This window comes from Salvia splendens, chromosome 9 (assembly GCF_004379255.2).
Source record: "Salvia splendens isolate huo1 chromosome 9, SspV2, whole genome shotgun sequence".
In the NCBI taxonomy this organism is placed as follows: domain Eukaryota; kingdom Viridiplantae; phylum Streptophyta; class Magnoliopsida; order Lamiales; family Lamiaceae; genus Salvia; species Salvia splendens.
This window is the reverse complement of record NC_056040.1, coordinates 1441239-1457177: the sequence shown is the minus strand read 5'-3', so window position 1 is coordinate 1457177 and position 15939 is coordinate 1441239. Positions and strand designations below refer to the sequence as shown.

Here is a 15939-nt window from a genome sequence, read left to right as displayed (position 1 = left end):
TGCCCTCAGAGACAGATCCTTTTCTAGTCTACGCAGCTCGGCAGCAAAGGCCGATAAGTGCCTCCAAGAATTTGGAGTCACCTGACCTAAAGGAAGTTGAAAAAAATCAAGATGCTCTACAAAGGCAGGGGGAAGAGGGAAACGAAGCCCGCATTCTAAGCAGGCTTCGTAAACGGTGTCATAACCCTCCGGCGGCGAGTTAGCCCTATGAATGTCGTCGGGAATCACCACTAACCCCCCAGGAAGAAAATATTTTCCGTGTAAGGATATCACAGTATCCTTACTCAAAATGCTGTGAAAATATTCTACCGTCTTCTCCCCGGACCTTTTCCGGCCAGAAGACCCCTTACCCCCCTTCCTACCACTACCTGATTCAGAAACAGTTTCAGAAGAAGAAGACATGATTCTTACTCTTTGATGGTCGAAAGTCTCTGAAGAAATTCTTGAAGAAGCGGAAGAAAATTTTACGCAAAAAAGAGAGAATGCAGAAGAAATAATCGCAAAAGTGTTCCAATGATGAAGAAAGGAAATATTTTTCAAATTCGTCGCACCGTTTCAAATCCCACTTTTTCTGGATTCCCTGGCCGGATTTGCTGTCACATTTAATGCAGACACGTGCAGAGCACGTCCCCTGACGTCAGCCTCCCCCTTACACTTATCCAAAATGCCGAAGTGATTCACTTCGCTTTTCGGGGGGGGGGGTGGTGATGGGATACGAACTAAACAACTAAACAATAATTGCGAGCCCAATAGCAGTGACGGCCCATCAGCCCAAAACCCAAGAAAGAGTATCAGTTCGGCACAACCAAAGAGTTCGGTCACAGCCTATAGCTCGGTAGTATCAGTTCGGCACAACCAAAGAGTTCGGTCACAGCCTATAGCTCGGTAAAAGCCGACCAATCGAGCTCAACTCTCAGATCGGCAAAAGCTGATCGGCAAAGTTCAGCAGTTCGGTCTCAGTATTCGACCGAACAAGGAGATAGTGGACCCATGTAATCAACCCCACTACCTCCATTACACCCACGATCTATTTAGTGGTATTAAGCAGTTATCAACCCCACTACCAGGGCTGCAAACCACGATCTTAGTTCGAGTGTATAAATAGAACTTAGATCAGATAGACGAAGGTTAAGCTCTCTAGATCCTGAATCTCATATAGCAAATTAGTATTGTAATCTGTAAGCTAGATCAAGCAATACAAATTTGCCCTCTATTCTTCCCGTGGACGTAGATTTACCTCAGTAAATCGAACCACGTAATTCTCAGTGTTGTGATCTTCATTTATTACTTGCATTTATTCCCATCAAAAATTCGCTAAATCATCAAACGAAATTGAGGATATTATTTTGCCAAGTCATTCTCCAATTCCTAATTATGGATATTTATTACGCATTAAAACACTGCGTACCAAAAACGTACTATAATAGAGAGATATTTCTAAACACCGAAAAAACATATAAACTTGCCCCTTACCAAACATCACCCAAATTTACATGAAAATGACCCGCCTTTACTAAACACACATTATTAAATTTCATCAAACCAATTTTAAATTTCAATTTGTTCAGATCAATTTTTCGGATATTTTGCTAACCTTACCTCTAACCACACCATACCACGATTTTTTTGGCTCTAATACCGAACTTGTGATATAATCATATAAGTATCCAAAAAATGAAAATATGATGTATGAATCGAGTATCCAAGAAATAAAAATATGTCACTTTGAGCATGTAACAAAAAGTATTATTTCAAGAATTAAGAAGGTCATCATTATTAATTTAAAAAAAGAAAATATAAATATTAAAAAGTTTCTAAAATAAGAAAAAAACCGAAAAAGGAAAGAAAAAAAAAACAAGCGCGGCTATGTTGTATCCGTTCAAACCTTGTTCTCTCCACCGTCCGATTTCCGATCCGACGGCTCTAAGCGGTTAGGGTTTCTTCCGAACATCTAGAACTTCAACACAGCTCAACCCTAATATATAAATAGCAGCTCATATTGAGATGCTCAGCCTCTCAGTTCAAATCTAGTTTTCCTTCACATCTTTCCCCCAATTAGATCTGTAAACTGCTACCATGGCTGGAAAGGGAGAAGGTCCGGCCATCGGAATTGATCTCGGCACCACCTACTCCTGCGTTGGTGTATGGCAGCACGACCGTGTTGAGATCATCGCCAATGACCAGGGAAACAGAACCACGCCGTCGTATGTCGGCTTCACAGACTCCGAGCGCCTCATCGGTGACGCCGCGAAGAATCAGGTCGCGATGAACCCGATCAACACTGTTTTCGGTATGGATTTTTGTGAACTGTGTTTATATTTTTTTGATTTTGTTTGCTAGATCTGCGTCTGATTGTACTTGAGTTGATTTATCGTGTTTACTTTAATTTCTAGTAGTTTTGGTTTGTGTACATCTATATGTTCGTCGATTAATACGCATGATGTTGAGCATGAATCTGTCTTTAATTTTTCTATATGGCCTTAGATCTGAATCATTTTGAAGCCTATTTTCATATTAGAATTTACTGTGTTATGTTTGTAGTGGTTTTTGTCTATCAGATTATACTGTATAGGGTAATTAATGTAAATCTATTCATAAGCCGTATGTAACGCGCGACAAATTAATGCCTGGTGACCTAAGCAATTACTACTTGTAAACTAGATCTTTTACATAGGGCAGATGCTGAGCTTTGTCTTTAACTTGTGTGATTGTAGTCTGCTATTGATTCACATTAGTAGCTTGGATGTGATTGGATTGCTAAGATTGATAATGCTAGTGTGATAGTCATTGTGTTGTTCGGCAATAGCTCACTGTTAGTTGTATCTACACATTCTGTTGTGATGCATGCTCGTTATTGAGTACTTGAATGTATGTATATTCTACATTGTATAGTTGTGACCGGATTTCATTTTTGAAACTGTTTGCTGATAGAGAATTGGTTATTGTTTCAATTACATGATTGATTATTCCATTTTGGTTATTTTTCAGATGCTAAGAGGTTGATTGGAAGGCGTTTTACTGATGCCTCTGTTCAGAGCGACATCAAATTGTGGCCATTCAAGGTTTTTGCCGGACCTGCTGAGAAGCCTATGATCAGTGTTCAATACAAGGGCGAGGAGAAGCACTTTGCTGCTGAGGAGATCTCCTCCATGGTTTTGATGAAAATGAGGGAGATTGCTGAGGCATACCTTGGTTCAGCAGTGAAGAACGCTGTCGTCACTGTCCCAGCTTACTTCAACGACTCCCAGCGTCAAGCCACCAAAGATGCTGGAGTCATTGCTGGCCTCAATGTGATGCGTATCATCAATGAGCCCACTGCCGCTGCCATTGCCTATGGTCTTGACAAGAAGGCGACCAGTGTTGGGGAGAAGAATGTGTTGATCTTCGACCTTGGGGGTGGTACTTTTGATGTCTCTCTTCTGACCATTGAGGAGGGTATCTTCGAGGTGAAGGCAACTGCTGGTGACACTCACTTGGGTGGTGAGGACTTCGACAACAGAATGGTGAACCACTTTGTTCAGGAGTTTAAGAGGAAGAACAAGAAGGACATCAGTGGCAACCCAAGAGCTCTGAGGAGGTTGAGGACAGCTTGTGAGAGGGCGAAGAGGACACTTTCGTCCACTGCTCAGACCACCATTGAGATTGACTCTCTATATGAGGGTATTGATTTCTATGCCCCCATCACCCGTGCTAGGTTTGAGGAGCTCAACATGGACTTGTTCAGAAAGTGTATGGAGCCTGTTGAGAAGTGCCTGAGAGATGCCAAGATGGACAAGAGCTCTGTGCATGATGTTGTCCTTGTTGGAGGATCCACTAGGATTCCCAAAGTTCAGCAGTTGTTGCAGGATTTCTTCAACGGCAAGGAGCTCTGCAAGAGCATTAACCCCGACGAGGCTGTTGCCTATGGTGCCGCAGTCCAGGCTGCTATCTTGAGCGGTGAGGGTAACGAGAAGGTCCAGGATCTGTTGCTTCTTGATGTCACTCCCCTTTCCCTCGGGTTGGAAACTGCTGGAGGTGTCATGACTGTCTTGATCCCAAGAAACACCACCATTCCCACCAAGAAGGAACAGGTCTTCTCGACCTACTCCGACAACCAGCCCGGTGTGTTGATCCAGGTCTATGAAGGTGAGAGAACGAGGACCCGTGACAACAATCTCCTTGGAAAGTTTGAGCTCTCCGGCATCCCACCTGCCCCCAGGGGAGTCCCTCAGATCACTGTCTGCTTCGACATTGACGCCAACGGTATCCTCAACGTCTCGGCTGAGGACAAGACTACTGGCCAGAAGAACAAGATCACAATCACCAACGACAAGGGCAGGCTCTCCAAGGATGACATCGAGAAGATGGTCCAGGAGGCGGAGAAGTACAAGTCTGAGGACGAGGAGCACAAGAAGAAGGTTGAGGCCAAGAATGCGTTGGAGAACTATGCCTACAACATGAGGAACACCGTGAAGGACGAGAAGATTGCCTCCAAGCTGCCAGCTGATGACAAGAAGAAGATCGAGGACGCCATTGAGTCTTGCATCCAGTGGCTTGACGGGAACCAGATGGGTGAGGCTGATGAGTTTGAGGACAAGATGAAGGAGCTCGAGAGCGTCTGCAACCCCATCATTGCCAAGATGTATCAGGGAGCAGGAGGCGAAGCGCCGATGGATGATGATGATGTGCCGGCTCCCAGTGGCGGCAGCAGTGCCGGGCCCAAGATCGAGGAGGTCGACTAAGTCAGTGTCGTCGCTGAGCCATGTGTTTGAATATCCCCTACCTATGCTTTTAAAATTTTTGCTGGACATGATTTTATATTTATGCAGTTTTTTTTTGTATGAATCATGCTAATGCTCTTTTAATGATTATCATATCTTGGATTTTATGCTGTTGACTTTTGATTTTCCATGTTGTGCTTCGTAGTTTATTGTTTAGATTTTTTTCTGCTGCATGAAAGTTTTTCCATTGGTTTATCAAATTTTCTGCTTATAATAGTAATTATTAGGCTGTTGGGTAAACTTTGAAATTAAATGAAAATTAGCTTGATCATGAATGTGTGATGTAGGAATGGTATAATCTAATAAAGGGTTTTAGTTGATTGATTTTCTTAAAATAATAGTATCATGAATCTATTTTCATCATCTGTACTTGGTTGTTTATTTAGTTAAAGAAACAATTCCAATTTTGTTAAAAGTATATAGGAAAAAGTATTTAAATTTTGCATTTTTACTGTAATTAAGTATCAGCGGTAAGTTTAATGTTTAAAAATATTTTAATTATTATTTATAATATATAGCTGATTTTTATATTTATGAATAATTTTTAAATATTGCTGAATAAATCAAAATTCATGATTTAATCTGATAATTTATTATATAAAGAGAACACCAAAAAACCTAGTTTGTTCTATGAAATAGACCAAAAAGTATTGACCATGTAAATTATTCAGAAAGAAATTACAACAAATCCCCTCAAGATATTTCAATAAATGCATCGACTCAGCCTCCATAATTGGCCTTCTCATACAAAGTGAGAAAGAGAAATGCATCTTTTGCTCTCCCCTTTAATTATTCTTTTCCTTGCAGTTTCTCCAACCAACCAACTTTGAATTATTGAAGAAAGTGGAATATGATTTATAATTTCAGGGCCCCACACACATCCAATACGCCAGGTGGATTGGAACTCACAAATAACAAGGCTTCCTTATCATGTCATACATATGTTTTTCTCAACATTTGAATTCAATTTTTTTTGATATTATCTCTCAATATCTAGGATGGTACTTCCACCACTAGTGTTCTCCCACGTGTCAACACCATCTCTCTATCTTTGCAGTTCGTATTACTCATCAAACTAGTCTAGTTAGAGAATGATAAATTCAAAAAACAAAAAACACAGAGAAAAGAGAGCTGATAAATTCAAATATAATTTTCCATAACAAAAACAAAATTACAACTTAAATCAAACTAGATTTCAAGAGGTTCAAAAACCGAATATATAACAAATAATAATACTATCTATAAAGCATATTCCATTCGATTTCAGGTCAGTTTGAGATCACTACCTCTGTGGTGAGGACGAAGACACACGCGGACCTCGTGCTCCTCCTGCCCCTCGCGCAGCTTAGGCACCAATATCTCGAGCACTGTCCCCGGGCCATCGTAGTACGCTTCTATGTTGGCGTCTTCGGGGATCCGAGTCGAGAGCGGGATTTCTCGAACAAACTCCCCGGGCGGGCAGTGCTCTGACGACGGATCCGTCAGCTTGAACGTCCGGTTGTGCCTCTTGACGAATGGTGCGCGGGAGGTGCTTGTGCACGACACCTTGATGATCCCGTGGGTCAGGGTGTTCCTCCACGAGACTTTCACGCTCGGAAGATCCACGAAGGGCAGGCTGATGACGATGAGATAGCCCTCTGCGTCCTCGTAGACTGTTTTGGCAGCTGTGACCGGGCCGCAGGCGCTCCTCAGCACCCCGCTGAACTCGTGCAGCCAGTGAGGCCCATTCGGGTGAGCTTCGGGATCCGGGGCCCGATCGGGAGGATTTACGGCAAGGAAGCACTCTTCGTCATTCCCCTGTGGGAAAAAGTCTTTCTTCCGCTTGTTGTTGATGGGCGAGAGGTCGAGGACATCCCCGTTGCTATGGTTGTTGGTTGGCTGAGTTGACAGATTCAGCACGGATCCGTTGAGGAGCTTCTTCGCGTGGGAATGCAGATTCGCCTTTACGGGAGCGGATCTTTCAAGCTCGAACTCAGTGTTTGGTAGATTTCTCCACGAGCCATAGTCGCTAGCTTCGGGTGGAATGGTGAGGTTGGCTTCCCTCCCGGTGAGCTCGTTCCATCTCTTCCGATCCTCTTCGTCCAGAGCCATGAGGTTCGGGGAGTGAACAACCTCAATGCCGTGAACACACTGAGGGTTCGAAAGACCCCTATAATGCTTACGCTGCATCCTGTGAGACCGAACAAAGCCCTTATCGACGCTAAATGGGAAGGGACGCTCTCCTTGACGAGAATGCCCGTTCATATAACTGCGCAGCTGCATCTTTCCAAGCGCGTTCTCGGGCCTCTCCTTGAACACCCACATATACATGTTTTCCATGTCATGCTGAACCATGAAAGTATCAAGCTGCAGATCGGACTTATTAAAACCCGAAACCCCATTACTATCCCGCACTATCTTCGCCTTCGATTTCTCATTCAAAACAGGCTTAAAGTAGAAGCTGAAGAAGAACCAAGCACCCCAGATGCTATCGACCCTCTTTGCACATTTCCTCCCGACCTTGGGGGCAACAAGGAAGCTCTCCGTCTCGTATATTTGAGTACCTAGGCCGACATCAAGAATGTCGCACGCCTCAGGGTTCCAAGGCTGTGGAGGCTCAGCCGAAAGGGGCAAGTTGATGTCAGGGGCCCCGGTCAACAAGACTTGCCGATTCATCTCAAGGTCGATTTCCTCGTGGGAAGACGAGGCGCTCGAATCCATGGACAGGATGGTTGAAGGGTGATGATTCTCCATTGACAAACCAGTTAGAAGTGCATCTCCCATCACATAAAACACAAAAAGAAGCCTTTTTTAAGGCGCTGGATCGACTAATTTCACCCCCAATAAGAATCTTAACAAAATTCAATCCTTATATGATGTCAATCCCAGCTGCAAACTCCCACCTCCATTAAAACCCTAAACTTGTTCATATCTAAAACTCAAACAAAAAGGGAACTCATATCCCAATTTTGTGTTGAACAGAGCTAGAAAAATCAAGAACAAGCTGATGAAATCCCAGAAAATAACAAGAAATCAGACACTACTAAAACCCCCTAATTTATATCAAGAGAAATCAAATGAAATCCAACCAATCTCCTCAAACCCTCCAAACACAGGCTGGAGACACTGAATCAAGCCCATCAAATCCATATTCTACCTTGTAAATATCTAATACACGAAGAGAGAGAGAGAGAGAGAGAGGGGGAAATTTCTAAATTGAAACTTTATCTATAAAAATTGAGATGTATATTACCAATCTATGAAGCCCAGGCCCAGGAAAAGGACCAAATCGGAAGGGATCTTGGAAGAATACCTCTTGGGATAAGCTTCCACAACCAAAAATCCACAAAAATTAGGGCACGAGGAGGAATCAATTGTACTCAAAATCCTCATCTTTTTTTCTCTCCTACCAATAATTCAACCTATCACCCTTCAACGAGCAGCTAATTGGAGCAATTTTCAGGAGAATTAGCGATGTAGCTCGAACAAGTTTGGTGCAGAAACAGTCAAATAGTGGAACATGGGAAAAAGGGGGGGCGTAGAAAGAGGTGATTTTGGAGAGGGAGAAAATGTAAATGGTGAAATGAGAGTGGTATTTATAGAAGGAAGAGTGAGAGGTAAAAGCCGGCACCGAATATCGCCGGGCTGAATCGCGACGGCGCCGTTTGGACGTTGTTAAGTTAAGGTAGATGGCTTTTGCCTTTTCCTTATCTGTTATACGTTGTATTTTCTATTTTAACTATTTTCTTCATTTGTATAGTTATATTATTCCTTTATTTCCATTTATTTTTTCATAAATTAAAATGTTTGATAATGAAATATAGAAAAGATAAATGGTTGAAGAATTAAGATGTCACAAATTATAAAAAATAAAAATTTATCAAAAATAGAAGTAGAATAATTTTGTAGAACATATCTAAATAAAAAAAAGAAACTACTAGCAATTTTATAGAACGGAATATATGAGATGAGATTGTTGAATCAAGAAATTTAAAATGACATTTATATTCGTATTTAGATTCTAATTTATGGTCTAACTAGAGATCGTGTTTATACTTGTTCCTTGTTTGGTTTGTTTTTCTCGTAGAAGTATTGATATGTGATACTTAAATTCAGCTGTTGGTCTTTATTTGCGGTGCCAAGATTACATTGATTTGGCCAAACATCCATCCCACCTCAACTTGATGACTTCTTGTCTCTCTCTTAAGGTCGATTGATTTTGGCCGAAAATGTTATCTTTTCAGATCGATTGATTTTGGGTGAAAACATATTAAGTTGATGAAAATTAATGTTTACCTATGTCAGTTAAATATTTTTTGTCTATCATTTTTAGACACAAATAGTTAATCAAACAATAATATTCAAAATTAATTTAATTTAGCATAATATAAAAACAATAACATAAAAGGCAATACTAATTTAAATTTTTTAAAAACCATCTTAATTGGTTCAATACAACATCATTCTATTTTCTTATCTGATAAATCAAATACAACCACAAATAATTATCTTAATCACATGTTATGAATTTGTATTCTAATTTTATTCCATACTCCATAGATACAATTAGTTGTCAAACCAACATCAACTAATTTTGTTTTTCCCAAAATAAAAAAAAACTGAAAATGTATTATTGCAACGTTCATGCATCTGTTTAATTGTTTGAAAATTCACATGTCAATCTCCATCATACTGTTTTTTCCTATTTGGCGCATATGATGGCCCATACACTAATTGGTCATTTCACTTAATTTATCATTACATATTATCTATCAGAGTTGTTTGTAAGAGTATCCACTATAAGGCGGACACGCCCAATAGCCCCGCTCCAGTTTTTGTCCATAGCCCCAATTTTGTTGTACATAGCCCCAAAATTCTATTTCCGCCACTATAATGGACACCTCCAATAGCCTCAAAATTCCAAATACAAAATTCCACATTTTCACATCCCTCCAATAGCCGCGTCCTCGCCGCGAACGCGGCTATCTCGCGTCCGCCCCCCCCCCCCCCCCCCCCGCCCAATAGTCCCAAAAGTTGTCCGCCCACCTTCCCCACTATAGCCGCCCGCCCACCGCCGCCCACCGCCCCCAAGACGCGGCTATAGCCGCGTCCTACTATAGTGGACACTCGGATCGAGCCGACATGCTGTGAGCAAGATTCGAGATAAGCGGTCAAAAACCAACCCGCAAAACCAAAAGCTGAAAAACACAACAATATTCCAACCAAACAATAAAAGGCAAACCAACATGTGCTTAAGGATTGTGGATTGTGATTACTTTTACCGTACCATATAAATACGAGACAATTATATTGATATAATGTGAAAAGAGAGTCATGATATTCAACCATAATGTGACTCAGCCATGATTCTAATTCAATTAAAATCGATAAACTTGAGTTCACATAAAAAAACATAATTTTTCTTATAACTATTATTTCCTTTGGCTTAGGAATGAATGTAAGAGTCTTATCTTTGAATTGGTTTGCTGACAAATTTTGTGTTTGTTGTAGTATTTCTTACTAGTATTTAGCAGTTTCTTTTGCTTTTGTGTTTTTAGCTTGACTAGGGTTGTAGTATCCTCTACTTGTTTAAGACTTGTATGTAATTGTTTTTTGCCTTTGCTACTAGTATTTTTCTTTTTCATATCTTTTGCTGATGTACTTTATTGTATTCATGGTCACCACTTTTTTTTATAGTTTAAATATTTTCTTTTACATATAAAAACCATCTCTCTAAAATAAATAGAATATTTGAGGGACTTGATTTTGCCACTCGTTCTCAATAACATAATCTTTAATTATTTAACCAAAGATATGGAAATAGATAAAAAAAAATTATACCAAACGGCAAACTGCACTATTGCTTTGAAATTAAATACACACAAAAAAGTAAAAGTATATAAACCAATTATAAGCAAGTCTCATGAAACGAATAATATATACAAATCAAATTATTAGTTGGACAAAAAAAATCGTGTGCGTGATACCCAACCCATTATTAAATAGGCAAATAAATAAATATTAGGTTGCAATAATTAAGGATAGTAGTGTTATTCAAGTAGTACACGTCTCTATGAATGAATCTTGATGGGCAACATTTGATGGTTTCTAATAATACTCATTGCCGTATATAAGACTCTTTTTTTTTCTCTCTCTTTTTGAAAAGTGGATTGGCTTTTCTACAATGCTTGGCTCTTATTGATTGGTGATACTAATAATATACAAATAAGATAAGAAGGGAAAATAATGTCTACCTTTTTTGGATCCTATTTTATCAAGATATATACTTATTGTATTCCATCCATCCCATTAAAATAGAAATTTTAAAGATAACATAAGTTTTATTGCAAATTCAATAAAATAGAAGAGAGTTAAAAATAAAAGGTAAATTGAAGTATTATTAATTTTATGATTATAGGTGACAATCTTAAATCTCTAGCACTCATATATCAATCTCGCATTCACCAACATTTGTTGGTACAAATGCAACACTAGACCTCATCCAAATGTTTATTTCTCTTCTTTCAAGCATAGAAAATGATATTCCTCCTATGCTATATTCCAAGTGCTTTACAAGTGCTAGAGATTTAAGATTGTCAGCTAAAAGCACTTGGTACAGTAACACCTTATGCTTTAATAATAAACCACGATCTATCTATATATAATGTTTTAGAAGTGTGATATTGCATTGAACTTTAAAAAATTGTAATACTACTACTATTTATTTAATTTCCGAACCTATATATGTGCGTCGAGCAATATAAGTACTACAGTACATTATAATACCTATGTACATGGATCATTGGCCGATCTAGTCGGGGCTGAAAGGATTGATTGATCACACTGTCGGCCTATGAGAATTAGAAAACTTCATTGATGCCGGCATTTGGAGCTATCACCGATCCACATCGCGATAACTCTGCCTAAACCTTTAAGAGTTAGGTGATCTTTGTCCATCATCCATTGTTAACAATGAACGCCACACTGCCCTATATTCAGATCTCAACGACTTTTGTTACGTGTCACACTCCAACCCAAGAGTTCCATTTTTTTATCTGTCATCGCTTTAGATATCTCGATTAAAGAGCCATTATAAGGTTAAAACTGAATGTGTTAGTTAATAAGTAATGTAGTCTCTCATGTACAAAGTGACATATTTTTATTTTTAAAATATACTCCCTCCGTCCCAAGTTACTTGAGTCGTATTCTATTTTAATTTGGGTTGTCCCAAGTTACTTGAGTCATTTTTTTTAGCTAAAAACAAAACATCTAATCGTACATACTTTATTCTTTCTTTTACTTTACTCTCTCTTCTTTCTATTACTTTATTCTCTCATCTACTTTATTTACCCCATCAAACACAACTTTCTTAAATCTCATGCAAAAAAGAAACGACTCAAGTAACGTGGGATGAGGGGTATGAATTAAAATGATACATTTTTAAAAACAAAAACATACCATTCTCTTTATTATCCACCTAACATAATAAATAATGTAGTACTATAAAATCTTATATGCCAAAAGTAAATATTTTAGACAAAGGGCAAACTACTCCGCCAACTCTTCACTATAAGATATACCTTGTCAATAACTAGATTTACCCTATAGTGACAAATATCTGATAAAAGATTTATGTGACGTCAACTAATTTGAGATTGTCACACTTGTAAAATACTAATATGGATCAATAATTACAATTTACAAATGTGCTGACATTTACAAACTGACAACTTAATACACATATAAAATATCCATTATCTATTGGTGTTATATTAAAGATGTACTTACTTACGAAAGTCCAATATTCATTAACCAATGAAACTAAAAAGCACCATATTAATTTCCATTAAATAGCCATTAATTTCACGTGAAATTACTTTGTTTCTCATAAAAAAAACAGAAAAGCACAATGGGACGCTTGAAAAGTGCAGTCTTATTAGGATTAACACTTATATAGTTGCTAATTACTCATTCCTTTTGTCATTTTGAGGTGATAATTACATTTAGTAGTTATCTATAATTAGTCTTTCATTGCAATCGCGTCGTTTGGCGACAGCCCCATTAATAATACATTAATTAATTAATTCCTCCACATGCTTAGTTTGTGGAAAAGAACATGATCTGAAGCTGTAAGATCGCACTGGAATTATTGTTAATTTTTAATAATTACTATTAATCAAGTTGTTTAAACTAATTGCAACTAGATTCCCAAAATTTTGGATAATCAGATATCACCTCTTCTTCAGATTCAGGTGTTTTCTCCACATAACATGTTTCCTACTTTCCTATGACTTTCATTTAGGTCAATTAGTCGATATAATTATATTGAACGAGGAGTCTTGTTTGAGATTGTTTCGTTACGAGATTGATCAAGATCTAGATCCAAACCCAAGTGTTTGATACTTTATTTACTAATGAAGGTAACAATATGGACAAGAGAAATATGAGTTTGGATCGAAATTTATGAAGAGATAATCTGACATAAGTTTTTGCACACGATAAATAATGTAAAGCTCTTGAACGTGGTGTCAGCAACGTACACATGCTACCGATCTAAGTACGGATTTTCTTCTCGATCCATTGAGCCGAATCGACTTCTCTCGTGGCCCGGTGGCTCGGATTCGGCCAGACGCTTTACGAATATACCCTTGGTATAGATGGACTAATAATAGTCGTCTTTACAATTATTTTGTTTTTGGTGTTATCCAAATATAATAATTTCAATGAATTGATGAAGCTAAAAAAGTCAACCGAGCCATTATTTATTTTGAAATAGGATATTTTTATCATATTAAATGAGAATTGTGTATGATGACAAAACAATTCTTAAATAGCGAAATCTAATAAATGAGAATGGTTAAGAACGGGTTAGTTTCGGCCCACCTTCGGCCGGCCCATCAAAGGATCACTATATGGGCTTAAAAATCAATATTTTACCCTCAAAATTTCAAAAAAAAAATTATTTTCAGGAATACTGATCGAATCTATCATGTCATCTAATGATTTAGCTTATAAATTTCAATTCAAAATTTAAAATCTATCAATTTATATATTCAATATTTAGTGGTTGTATTGATTCTATCACAGATTTTTCAACTATATGCTAAACTTTGTAATTTGTATTAATTTAATCCATTATTTCAGATAATTGTTTCTAAAAATAAAACATTTAATATATTTCAATACACAATTTATCTTTGAGAGAAAAATAATACTACAGTCGATCATTTCCAGGGACTTCATGTCACAATTTCACCCTTAAGTGAGAACTGATAATAGAAATTGATCTGGTTGAAAGGATTCATAAATTGAGATAGAATTAGTAAGTTGACAAATAGGGATAAAATTGATACGAATATTAATGGTTAGGGATAAAATTGATAGTATATTTAAAAGATTGAAATAAATTTACCATGTAAAGATTTTTTTTTTGTGGGTGAAAAGTATCAAATTTGTGACAAGTCGCCATCGGAGCCATATTACACAATTATAAAAAGCCAAATTATGTTTATTTTTTATACGTTTATATACCAAGACACAAGACAATTTGGAAAAAAAAAATATTATCTTTTTTCTTTATCCCTTTTAGCCAACATAGGTGAATAATTCGTACAAATTTGGAGACCACACAAAAATGTGCATGTTCCATAGTGATTGTGACAAAAGCAATTTCGGAGTCCACTTGTTTAAATAATGTATTGTTGATAAGCCCAATTATTTATTTTGGTGGGACCCCCATACGCGGCGACAGCCTATTTGTGGAGCAAGAACCATCGTGAAAGCGATTGGTGGATTTTTCTACTATTTTATAATAATGTTTAGTAATAATAATAATAATAATAATAATAATAATAATAATAATAATAATAATAATAATAATAATAATTCCACGGACAATAGAAGAGGCTCTAAAGTTAAAATATTGGAGGGATGCGATGAGAGCAAAAATGAAAACGTTGAGAAAAATGTCAAACTTTCATGAAGGGCAAAAGTGTCATTTTTTGTTGACGGATGTTTACTATCAAACGAAGACTTGATGAATCAAATGAAAGATTTACGATGTGGGTACAAAGGTTACACATGGTAGGATTATTTTAGAAACCTTAACTCATGTACAGGGACGTAGCCAGAAATTCTATATAAATGGGGCAAAAATACACATGAAGATATTTTAAGGATTAGAGAAGGGACAAATATAAGGGATATTTCCAAATATTTTAAAATTATGATCAAAATAGTATAAATGATTTTTTTTTGAGGTGGGGCATTTGCCCCCTGTGAGTCTAATATAGATCCGTCCCTGCTCATGCACCAAAGATGAATATTGTTCGGGAGTTTATATTTGTCCAATACATAAAGAATGTGTCATTCATCAATTCGATGTCACAAATGCTCGACGAATTGAATAAGGAAATTATATGTGAAGGTATCATTGGATTTTGGAAGTAGAGAGATATGTGGATCAAGGAGGAACAAATTAAGAGTGGTGTCTAGATAATTATTTTAACATAATTGTACTAAACACGTTGTGTCAAATATATAATTTATCAAAAGAAGATAAACGTTGGCATAGTGGAATTGTCTTTGATTGATCTGAAGGTCTGCCAGCAAATAATGACTAAATCAGAAACTCTGAAAGTTTTTTAATTTTTTTGGCAAGTATTGATAATTGCATCAACTTAACTTAATTGAGTTGGGGAATTGGAACAAATGTAAGAAATTCATAAGAATCAAGGTCGATGATAATACAATTCAGCGTTCATTGCAATAACTCAATACAAAAACTACCATGTTTCGATCTAATTTCAACACATCTCTCTAAAACATGATGCATCTTAATTTAACAAAATAAAAATTTAGCCTGATCCGAAAAGGCAAATTCCAAATAATAAAAATTCAAATAACATTTAACATGGATATTATATTGGGCCAAATAAATCTGGTGGGCTCGGCCCAATGAAAACTTTATAAGAGACTTAGTTCTAGATTTGAGTTGCATGAAAAAGAAGAAAGAAACATTGGATGCCGAAAATTAAAAAAATGGTTAAAATTCACAATTTATATACTACACTCAAAATTTTTATTTAATTAAAAATAATCTTATGATCTCGGTTCTATTCATAACTGAATTGATTAAAGTAACTATTTTTCTCATATATAGGACCCCTTTTACTTTTAACGTTACACTGAAATCATGAAA

General features: G+C 37.2%; 2 protein-coding genes across 2 annotated transcripts; one reads left to right on the top strand and one right to left on the bottom strand.

Annotated features, from left to right (window-relative positions):
- The first annotated feature begins 2004 nt into the window (after nucleotides 1–2004).
- On the top strand, nucleotides 2005–4867 carry LOC121747800 (heat shock cognate 70 kDa protein 2-like). The gene is made up of 2 exons (XM_042141922.1): nucleotides 2005–2290; nucleotides 2989–4867. Exons 1-2 carry the CDS (start codon nucleotides 2077–2079, stop codon nucleotides 4719–4721), a joined length of 1947 nt encoding a protein of 648 aa, XP_041997856.1. The 5' UTR covers nucleotides 2005–2076; the 3' UTR covers nucleotides 4722–4867.
- A 1028-nt stretch (nucleotides 4868–5895) lies between these two features.
- LOC121748744 lies at nucleotides 5896–8449 on the bottom strand. Its single transcript, XM_042143236.1, has one exon. It carries the CDS (start codon nucleotides 7521–7523, stop codon nucleotides 6024–6026), a length of 1500 nt encoding a protein of 499 aa, XP_041999170.1. The 5' UTR covers nucleotides 7524–8449; the 3' UTR covers nucleotides 5896–6023.
- Between the last annotated feature and the right edge of the window lie 7490 nt (nucleotides 8450–15939).

Bases quoted from the DNA above. Each gene is read 5' to 3' on its own strand.
- LOC121747800 (XM_042141922.1), top strand. From the start codon at position 2,077: ATGGCTGGAAAGGGAGAAGGTCCGGCCATCGGAATTGATCTCGGCACC. The intron at 2,291-2,988 runs GTATGGATTTTT...GTTATTTTTCAG, and splicing joins CCCGATCAACACTGTTTTCG to ATGCTAAGAGGTTGATTGGA.
- LOC121748744 (XM_042143236.1), bottom strand. From the start codon at position 7,523: ATGGGAGATGCACTTCTAACTGGTTTGTCAATGGAGAATCATCACCCT.